This window comes from Capsicum annuum, chromosome 5 (genome assembly GCF_002878395.1).
Source record: "Capsicum annuum cultivar UCD-10X-F1 chromosome 5, UCD10Xv1.1, whole genome shotgun sequence".
Lineage (NCBI taxonomy): Eukaryota > Viridiplantae > Streptophyta > Magnoliopsida > Solanales > Solanaceae > Capsicum > Capsicum annuum.
In genome coordinates, this window is record NC_061115.1 from 42,825,823 (window position 1) to 42,837,278 (window position 11,456).

The following is an 11,456-nucleotide window of genomic DNA, read 5'->3' on the forward strand; positions in this document are numbered from 1 at the left end:
TAAATAACATAAGCATTAGGCGAACAAATTCAACCTATAATATATTCATAAATAAAAATTATATTTATAATGTAATTTTTTAATAGAAAAATATATTATCAAAAAAATAGCGAGTAGTGAAGAAAATGGTATTAAAAATTATGGAAATATATATGGATGTGAAAAAGTGATGTATAAAGAGGGTTTAAGGTGGGTATTTTTGATAATTTACATATTTTATCCTGGTATTACTGTACCACCCCAAGGTAGGGATAACTTATTCCGATACTAACTATTAATCTCGAGATAAGTTATCCCACACTTTTGTAATCAAACAAAGGAAAAAGGGGTATTAAAAACTTATTGCGGGATTATCTTTCCTTATTTCCCACGCCAAACGACCCCTAACCGTCCTAAGTGTACCTCTGTCACTACTATTATGCATACTTACTTATCTTTGACACTTTTGAAATAATATTAATAGGAATTGATGATAGCAGAATTTCTTGCCTATAAAACAAACGTTAATTTGCTTTGTTTACCACCGTATAAACGAAAATATCAAAAGAAAAGTTATCATTGAACGGGTGAAATCATGAATAGAAAATCAAATTTAATAGTAGAGTTTTGTACTGATAACGTGTTATGAAATATAAAAAAAGAACAACAAGAAGAATGGCGAGAGAAGAGACTAATTTTTATTTTTCTTGAGAAATTTCTTGGAGAGATGGGAGGAGGGAGGAGAGTGAATAACAATGAAGTAAAATCTCTTTATTTATCGGAGAAGACTAATTTTGCTCCAAAATTTGAATTTTTTATTTTTTTAGAAATAAATATTTATTATATGTGGTAATACATTTTCAACAAGATGACAAGTTCTTTGCTTGTTTTTTCCCTTATTCGTCCGCTTGCTTTTCTCTCAAAATAAATTTATTAGAATTTAAACATCATTAGTCAAAGTTAATAACCTGAAAAACAAAATATTTATACTAATAACAACAACTTTGGACCTTCCATTTTTAGTAAGAATGATGATCAGGACAGAATACTTACATAGAGTTATGGGTTTTGTCTAGTTAATACTTTCTCCGTTTATTTTTATTTATTCACTATTATTTATCCATTTCAACGTGCTAAGGAAAAAATTATTTTATTTTATTCTTAGCATTATTTAATAATTTTAAATCAATTCTCAATTATACGGTTTTGCACCACCAAATACAGCAAATAGTTTTTTTTTTTTTTGGCAATTAAAATTTTTTATGAAGTGGAAAAGAATTCTATAAATTAACTGGGGGATCACTTCATTGAAAGACATTTAAAGCCCATTTTCAAATCTTGTGCACTTATGGCAGGAAGGTGGAATCTTGAAGGGCGCACTGCCCTTGTTACCGGTGGTTCCCGAGGCATTGGGTGAGTTTTTCAAATATTTATTATTGGTTTTGTATTCTTGACTTATATTAAGTTTATGGATGATCTATGTTATTCAGAATCTTCAAAAATATTAACGTATTTATATTGAAATATTTAAAAGTAATATATTTTTAAAAATTCAGCATGAGTGTGATAATATTTAAAAGTAATATATTTTTAAAAATTCAGCATGAGTGTGATAATATTATTAAAGAGTAACTCATCAAGAGCAAAGTAATCTTTTACTTTGATTAAGGATCCTATTCTTTTTTTTTTTAAAGAAATGAGAATAGATGAATCTAATTATAAAATCAAAAAAGGAGGAATACAAAATTTTATGCTACTTTCTTTGTGTATCTTTATTTATTTATATATTTGATTTGGCACACTTTATAAGAAATAATAAATAAAGAATAATTTTATGATATTATTCCTATTAATTATATGTCACTTAAATCTTAAAAAAAAAATAGTATTTCCTCCGTTTCATAATAAATGAATTATTGGATTTTGGCACACATATTAAGGAAAAAGCATTAAAGACATAAATTTAACACAATTTTCCATTTTTACCCTAGAAAAAGAAAAAAATTGACCTTGTAATACCTTTTCAAAAGTTAATTGGTTGTCAAATCATAAGCGCAAATTTGAAAAAAAATTCAATGATTCACTTATTTGATATTGCATATTAATTAAAAAATAATTAATAACATGACTATTTTATCATAGTATTTCTATTTAATGATTTTTATGTTTAAAGTTGGAAAAAAATTAAGGATAAAAAAAAATTATTTTTATCTTGATTAATAAAAAATGATAAGTAAAATGAGAAATTAACATAGCACGGGACGGAGGGAGCAGTATATTGGACAAGTAAGATCGGCTGAGGGAGTGACGCCTAATTTTCCGATTCGGCAGTTAGATGTATGTTATGATAATTTGTTGATGAAATTCATCATTTAGGTTTGGGATCGTAGAGGAATTAGCAAGTCTTGGAGCATCAGTTTACACATGTTCACGTAATCAAAAGGAACTTAATGAATGCTTGACTCAATGGAGAAGTAAAGGTTTTAAAGTTGAAGCTTCTGCTTGTGATTTATCATCAAGATCTGAAAGAGAGGAGTTTATGAAGACTGTAGCTAATCATTTCAATGGAAAACTCAATATTTTGGTAAGTCATGCATTTCTAATAAGGGTATATTTTGATTTAGAGTTTTAAGTTATATATTTTTACGCCGTCAGGTCGCCTCTGCTTGTTGTAGTAGATACTATATATCTCCTGTTTTAAGAACGCTTGCTTAAATTTTCCATCCCCAAAACGCATATTGTGATCTTTCTAGAATTAGAAATAAGTTATATACATTTTTACGCCGTTAGATCACCTCTACATGTTGTAGTAGTAGTAATATTTCTTATAAATATCATGTTTTAAGAAGGCTTATCTATATTTTCCCATCCCAAAAAGAATATTGTGATCTTTCTATAATTAGAAATAAGTTACATTTGAACTTCTTATTTTACCCCTAATAAGATGATCTATAGCCACAAAAATGTATATGGCATCTTTTAGACACAAATTGCTAGTCTCTTTCTCTTAAATTATGTGGTTCAATCAAACACCTTCTTCACACAAATTGACACGGGGAAAGTTTTATACACATTTCCTAATGCTGCTCAAGCCAAATGCCATCTTAAGTTGAACGAATGGTCAACTAGAATCATAATGTTACCAATTCTTCATCCACCGATAATAAACATTTTAATTTTCGAGTTTTATTGATAGTATATCATCACAAAATGTTTCATCATGTTCAAACATGAGATGATCGCTAGTTATCGAAACATGTACCCTGCTTTTAGAGAAAGATTTGGCATTTAGACCATTTATTTTTCTTTATTTGTTTTTCTCCCTAGGTAAATAATGCTGGTATTGTCATATACAAGGAAGCTAAAGATTATACTATGGAAGATTACTCTGTCATTATGAGCATCAACTTTGAGGCTGCTTATCACTTGTCTGTACTTGCACATCCCTTTTTGAAGGCATCAGAAAGGGGAAATGTTGTCTATATTTCCTCTATTTCTGGGGCTTCTGCACTACCATATGAGGCTGTTTATGGTGCATCCAAAGGTAATTGATGCATTATATGCAACAACGAAGTTAGAACTTTCGTTAAGGGTATTTAGATTTTATTTAGATATGTATGAAAAGTAATTCACATTAGTTGGTTATGGATGCTGCTCCTCTTCAGTATGCTATACTATGTTTTCCTTGTTATTTGCTATGTATCCTTTACTTTTGTATTGTTCTGTTAGTTGCTCTGATGTTTTCTAATCGAGCTGAGGGTCTTTTGGAAACAACCTCTCTACCTCGTCGAGATAGAGGTAAGGTATGCATATACTCTACCCTCCTAAACCCACTTTTGGTACTATACTGGATTTGTTGTTGTTGTTGAAAAGTAATATTTAGCCTATATAAATCGTATAACTCCTTATATATATAGTATAATTATTTGACGAAGGTTGTCCAACTGATCATCCTTAACCCTATGTGGCTTCGCTGTTGATTATATGTTGATGAAATTTTCAAATGAGAAAAAAAAATCAAGAATTTTGCATATTGCTAAACATTTTTTGCTAATTATCTTGTTTATTGGCTATAGGAGCGATGGATCAACTCACAAGATGCTTGGCGTTTGAATGGGCGAAGGACAACATTCGTATCAATGGCGTTGCACCGGGGGTTATTGCATCTTCTATGGTCGAAATGACTATTGTAAATATCACCATCCTCATATTTATAGTGTGTGGAGTTTGTTAGATTTCATAACCTGAGAAATAAAGTAATAGAACATGGTATAACTAATCAAATTCCTTTGATAACAGAGTAATTTTAGGCATAATACAGTAAGCGACAATCAAACATGGACTAAACAGGCAAGTAAGCGCTCCAATTTTGAGAATGTACATCTACACACCTCAACTCATCTTCACTATATCAATACTTTAACTTCATAAAGTGATCATCAAGATACCTCCCAAAAGTATGTGCATATCAGTGTGGTGTGTCCATGAGACACAATGGAGATGAGCTAACGTGTTTAGTTGTCCGTTGAGATCAAGTTGTGGTGTCTAAGTGTGCATTATCAAAGTTAGAATATTTCCTTATGATTATTTATGCAGTATGCCTAAAGTTATTTATACATCAGTGTATGTAAGTTAAAACGTTCTAATTTTTAATTTGATTTTGTTGTTGCAGCAAGATCCAAAGCAAAAGGAGAACTTGGATAAGCTGATTGATAGATGTGCTCTGCGTCGAATGGGTGAGCCTAAAGAACTTGCAGCGGTGGTTGCATTCCTCTGTTTCCCCGCTGCTTCATATGTCACTGGCCAAATTATATATGTTGATGGTGGATTTATGGCTAATGGTGGCTTTTAATCATCCATTTATTTGTCTTTACTTTTGCAAGTCAATCACATAATTATAGAAGTTAGTGGTGGAAATAAAGGAAGTTTCGGTGTAACTAGTAAAGCTGTTGTCGTGTAGTATTTAGGATATTATGAGTTAGAGTTATGAAAATAAACTATTATGACTGGCTTTAAGTGCAATGAATTGTCATCTAGTGGTGAAAATAAACGATGAATTACTTAAGTTTATTTAACCTAGATAAAATTGAAGTTGACTTTCTGCAAAAGGAAAGGTAGCTTTTTATTATAAGAGTTAAGAGAGTTATTACTGTGTATTTTAGCTGTGAATTCTAATCATTGTTGTGTGAGCCCTTTTAATTTGGGTGATATTTTTTCCAATGATTTTAAGGAGAAAGCTCCTCAAGAAAAGGTTCATTTATGCTATCATCCATTAAAAATTGAACTTATTTAAAACATAATTATTTTTCAATATCTTTTTTTACACGTGGTCATAAGTAAAACAGGCCACAACACTAATTTAAATTCACCATATTAAAAAATCCAACCAACTAAAACAACCACCTAAATTACAAAGCAATTTATAGCGTCGAGCTGTATATTTTTTAAAAACTTCCTGAAAAATGTATCGAAAAGAAAGGAAAAGATATAATATCCCTTAACTTATTTTTTTTACTATTTAAAAACTCTATCCAGAGCAAAATATAAATATTTATTTAGAGCCCGTTTGGATAGACTGAAAAAAAGTAGCTGGAAAAAAGTTCTTTAAAAGTTCTTTTGAAAGTGCTGAACTTATTTTAAAAATAAACAGTTAAGTGTTTGGATAAAAATGCTAAAACTGAAAAAAAGTTATTGATCTGTTTGGTAAATAATGCTTGTAAGCATGTTTTTTTTTGGTCAAAATGATTGAAATACCCTTATAGCTGTTAATAATATATAGAGTTAATTATTATTGCTAAAATGATTCAAATTAAAATTAATATATATTTTTATATATATATATATATATATATATATATTCATGAATGACTATTTATTTGTGCGCTAAAAAAATATTTTTTTAAGAGTTTTAAGTGTTGAATGTTTGTGCTTGAAAAAGATAGTTATATATTAAAAGATTATTTGTTTCTTCATGGTTACATTAAGATTTCGTATCATTAAGGTGCAATTTGTGACGACACTTCTATTTTCTTATTAAATTGGACTTGTTGCTTTTAACCTTTGAGCATAATATTAATATATATGTTGCGCTTATCATTAAGCAAAATATATATGTTACTAATCAATATAATTACATTAATAGATAAATAGTTTCATATAAAAGAGATATTAATATGGCTAGAGTTAAGTTCGCCATAAATACAAAAAGTGAAAATATTCAATTAGTACAAGCATTAAGCATTAGAAATATCATTAGCAATCATATCACGAAGCCACACTCAATGCACATTACTTTCCTCACTCACATTTTCGCCATCTATATTGTTAGCCGTTGAAATTGTGCCTACATCAAAATCAACCGATAAAATATATCTTTCATTCTCAGCCGTTTGAAGTGCATTATCCATATTGCACTTCTTTCGAATGTAATTATGAATGACCATAGTAGCAATTACGATATCCCTTTGAGTGTCAATGTTATAGTAAGGCATGTCGCATAAAATAGACCACCTCGCTTTCCATACACCAAATGTGCGTTCAAATATGTTTCTACAAGAAGAATGCAAATAATTAAATTTTTCAATGTGTCTCCTTGGCTACTGCAATTGTTGTGTTGCACCACGTCGAAAGTCAAAAAGGTGATACCTCACATTATCTCCTTTGTAAGGAGCCATGTATCCCTTCGTGTGCGAATGTCCAGAATCAACTAGATAATATTTATTTTCCAATCGATGTGGAAAGTTGAGTTCTGGTCTACGAAGAGCCTCACGAAATATATGATTGTTATGAGTCGATCCTTCCCACCCAACCAATGCAAATGTAAAATACATGTTAAAATCTACAACGACAAGAATATTTTGAGTCGGATAACCTTTACGGTCGATATACGAAATTTCTTGACCTTGCGGCAATCTAGCTTTAACATCTGTGCCATCAAGTGCCCTAATGCAATCCTACAAGTATATACATATATAAATTTAACTTAAGAACATAATCAAGGGAGAAATTAAATATTAAGTATAATAAAGTATATATTTGAAGAAAGTGCAACTTACTTTAAAGAAGGGCAAATATCGCTCGTTACATGGCTTGTGAGCTCTTACACCATCATTATAATTTAAATGTGGTCGAATGATATCTCTTGCAAGCTCAGAAACAACATTTAAAACACTATGAAAGTGTCTATGAACCGTCTATCCAGAATGTTGAAAGATTTCTTGTATCATCCGATTTTTCGCTCCATGTGCACAAATCATCAAAAACATGCCTAACATTTTATGTGTAGAAATTCCACGGGTGGGTTTAAGCCCATATTTTTCGGTTAAGTCATTGGATAAATCAGTAAACACCGCTTTCTTCAATCGAAAATTTTCATAAAAACGGGTTTCATTTCCTCATAATATCTCTTGAATAAATGTATGTTCGGAGCGCTTTAATGTACGACAAGGTTCCTTACATAAGTACTTTTTGCAATACTTTAAAACATAATTACCTGCTAGTTGACACAAAGTCATCCACTCATTGTCTTGCTCTCGGCGAACTTTTTCCAATTCTTCATCTTCTTCATCTAATAAGTCACTTAAATAAGGAGATATGCTAATTTCCAAACTCTCCATTAATTGAAAAAAAAAATGCTACACATCAGTAGAGTATCGGAATGTAAAAATCCATTAATCTTTATATTAGTAGAGTATGGTACATCAACATATTTTAATTGATAAGATGCACTATGAATCTATGTAATCCATATCTCATTGCATACTCTTCATCTAGTAAGTGAAAATCAATAGAACATACATATGTTTAAAATACACACACATACAACAATATAAATAAAGTCAACTCAATTTTAAAAGGGTTTTAATCATACAACCACAACGTATAACGTTCACGCGTACAACCATATAACAAACATCAAACAACAAAAGTACTAAAATCAACCGAATACATCCTTCATATTTTCTTAAGGAGGTATAAATCATATTTATATGTCAACCAAGACTTCCGAGCTTCATCACTAGTTATCTTAAGAAATATTTGACGGATGTCTTTCTTTAGAAACAAGTTCATTGCATAATTGTAGATTTCAGACGGGATAATAATTTTGAAAATACTTGCCAAAAAGTCCATACACTTATCAATGGTGGAATCCTCTACTACCTGAGATGTGGCAGTACTTTTGCTTGACATTAACTCCACTATAAAGTGTAGTTCCTCTCTAGCATATTTCGTCTTACTCTTTTTTACTCGACTGCTGGTTCCTATATCATCAGTTGAAAGTTCTCTTTTTAATGATGGTTTGAGAAACATTGGAGAATTCATATCATGTGGGTCATCACTTTCATCACTTCCTTCATCATTGAGATTAATGAAGTGTTCTTTGTCAAAATCATCAAAATCATTTGTTTTTTCTTTGTTCAACTCTACTTCAATTTCATAAATTTATTCTTCATTGGTGGCACGTGCTCTTTCCACCGTAGCATTAACATTCGAAAATAATGCATCATAGCGATAACGTATGAGAGAAAGATCCATATTCTTAAACCTCCTATATCGATGATCCTTCTGAATGAAAAAAAAATAAAAAAAATAGAACTACTTAAGTAAATTAAACAATGAGAGAAATAACAAAGAAATATAGAATAATGCGAGAGACGTACCTTAATCTTTTGCTTCCACTAATCATCATCTGCAATGATTGTATTTTTTGTGGTATCCTAACCTAAACCTGTATTCTCTCTCATCATCTGCTTAAAAAAAGTCCAGTCCTGTTTCATGTTATCCTATTTATTTTTAAACTGTGTTCTAGTATATTTTCTTCCCGTCCTACTATAGAACGCATCAACCAAATTTTTTCATCCATCTTTATTCAAATGAGAGTTCAGTCTATTTCCTTTTCTAATTTCTCTTTCACACACCTCAATAAAAGAAATATGAGCATCATAGTCCTACTTAGCGTTACTTCATACCAAACTAGTAGTCGACATGATGGAATATAAATGATTTGAAGATGAAATATAAATTTTAATTGCCACACTTAGCTAATTTAGGGACAAAAGTGGAAAAGGTAAAAGACAAGAGACTAGTAAAGTAAAATCTACCAGTAACAACTAAAATTTTTAACTAAATAAGAAAGTAGGGCAACATTGATATGGGAGCAAAAAAAATTTCTTGTAGATTTGATATGGCAGCATTGCAGAATACACACTTTATCCCAGCTATGCATCGAAACAAATTTCTTAACTTGAATCTTCTTTACCTTTAAGAGCAAAACAGGAACAACAGCAGCAATACAATAAAATTTGTACGAAAAATATATGCACATCCTTTACACTTTTGTTCTTGTGTTAGATCTTTTCATTAGTTTTGTCTGTGATGCTAAAACTAAAACAGAATTGATTGAATTATAAAGATTTCCTCTAATACCTTTAAGTTAATCTCAAACCATTAGGTTGCAACTAACTTGAAATTATTACATACAATAATAGTATGCTTAACACTGATGAAGCCTCAAATTTAATTTGTTTAACACTGATACAAAAAGTGGTCAAGGGAAACAAAGCTTATTTAATTTTTGATTTCTCATCCGAAGTCCATTCCTACATTGGAGCTTGACTAAATTTTGATTTGTGCTGAAAAATTCTATATTGAGGATAAAATAATTTCTAACAAATGCGACTCTCTATACCAAGAAACTCAAACTCAGAACTTCTAGTTAGAAATAAAGGAGTATTTACCACTCTATCTAAGTCCTTTTTGGAGAGCTATTGGTCCAAGAAAACAAGAACTAATTAAAGACGAGAAGAATGGAGTCCACAAATCCTTCTTAATTCAAACTAAAAAGAGTAATATAATCTTTTCCCATTTCCCTAAAAGTTCGACAATTTCCAACACCCATCAGTACTACTTTCACCCTCCTACCCCTACTGCTGCCCTTTCTAGAACAGGACTACCATCATTTCCACTTATAATACTACCTAGCTAGTTACTATCAAATTTAATTTGTTTTTAGCTTAAGATTCTGAACACATTGCGTTCAACTTTCCTTTTTGCTTCATTTTTTGTTATTTGTCCACTAATATGGTAGATTTTATATGTTGAAGATAGAGTATCCCGCGTTAGTACACAGATCCAGTAAGATTTTTCACCTTCTATGGATCCTAGACTGAGGCATCAGTGCAATATAATTTGAGGCCCTCATTGACCATTTTCTTTTATAGCTTTTGAGATCTTTTTTCATATAGTTGTGTGCAGTAGATGACAGGTTAAGGCATCAAGCTACACTAGAAAGAAATAAGACGACTACTAACGTAGAAATTTAAATCCAACATAATAGTAGTATTGGACAGATGCCAAGAAAAAAATTCATATATTAGCCAAATAAACTTAAAATGGCGAGCAACTACAACTTTATCTATAAAAAAAAGAGATGAAAAATCAAAAATAAAGAAAAAGACGTAAAGATTGAGAGAACTTACCATAAAATCTTCAAGGAAGGAGAGCAATTTAAGAGAGAATCTTGAAGAAAATTCATTGTGTTAAGAGGCAGATTTGAGAGAAATGAATGTTGTGTGCTGTGTAGTGAGAATTAAGGTAACAAGGATAGAATTGGAATAAGAAAAAATTATTAGGACACAAATATAATTTCATTGGTCAAACTTCAAAAAATTATAAGTTGCCAAAAAAGCTCCCATTTGCAGCTTATTGTTTTTAACTTAAAAAAAGCCAAAAATAACTTTTTTTAAGCCATTTTAAAATTTGCCAAACACACTTTTAAGCTAAAAAGAGATTATAATCTATTTTGACCAGATTATAATCTCTTCCAAACACCTACTTAGAACCAGAAATCATGCGGTAGTATTCATGTGGTATCTTTATCATCCAAAAGGAAAGGACATGATAAAGATTTGATGATTGAGACTTTATCGTGTATGGACGAAAATAAAAGTTGGAAATCTAAAGAATACGATGTTATCAGACACCAAAATATTATATATAATCAATATGGGGTTTTAATGATTGAGGTCTTTCTCTATTTAATTAATATCTTGAATTTGAGTATTAAAAAATTAAAAAAATTAAGTACGTCAGAGATTGCTGCCTCTCAAATTATATATATATATCTATATCTATATATATATATATATATATATATATATATATATATGTGAAATATTAGATATAATAGTTATGTGAAATATTAGAGATAATAGTTAGTTGTCAAGTTGGATTTGAAGATCAAAAAATTCCTTGTTCAGTTTGGATTTGAATATATACATAGTTGGCCAACTTGCCAACTTGTCATTTTTCCAACTTGAAGTCAAGTTTGGCAAGCTTAGAAATAAAGTTTGGTGTCTATAAATAACCACCATTTGTACATTTTATGTAGACATCAAAGTAGTAACAAATGTACTACTAAAATTCTCTAAATTTCTCTCATTTCTTTAAGTTTGATATTGATATTTTGTCTTTATTTT

At 30.2% G+C, this 11,456-nt stretch overlaps 1 protein-coding gene and 1 pseudogene across 1 annotated transcript; one reads left to right on the forward strand and one right to left on the reverse strand.

Moving 5' to 3' along the window:
• The first annotated feature begins 1,301 nt into the window (after window positions 1-1,301).
• LOC107872392 (tropinone reductase 2) lies at window positions 1,302-5,033 on the forward strand. The gene is made up of 5 exons (XM_016719123.2): window positions 1,302-1,392; window positions 2,356-2,563; window positions 3,307-3,523; window positions 4,056-4,168; window positions 4,652-5,033. The coding sequence occupies exons 1-5, from the start codon at window positions 1,328-1,330 to the stop codon at window positions 4,829-4,831; spliced, it is 783 nt and encodes a 260-aa protein (XP_016574609.1). The 5' UTR covers window positions 1,302-1,327; the 3' UTR covers window positions 4,832-5,033.
• Window positions 5,034-7,932: 2,899 nt separating this feature from the next.
• LOC124898479 lies at window positions 7,933-10,513 on the reverse strand (annotated as a pseudogene).
• Between the last annotated feature and the right edge of the window lie 943 nt (window positions 10,514-11,456).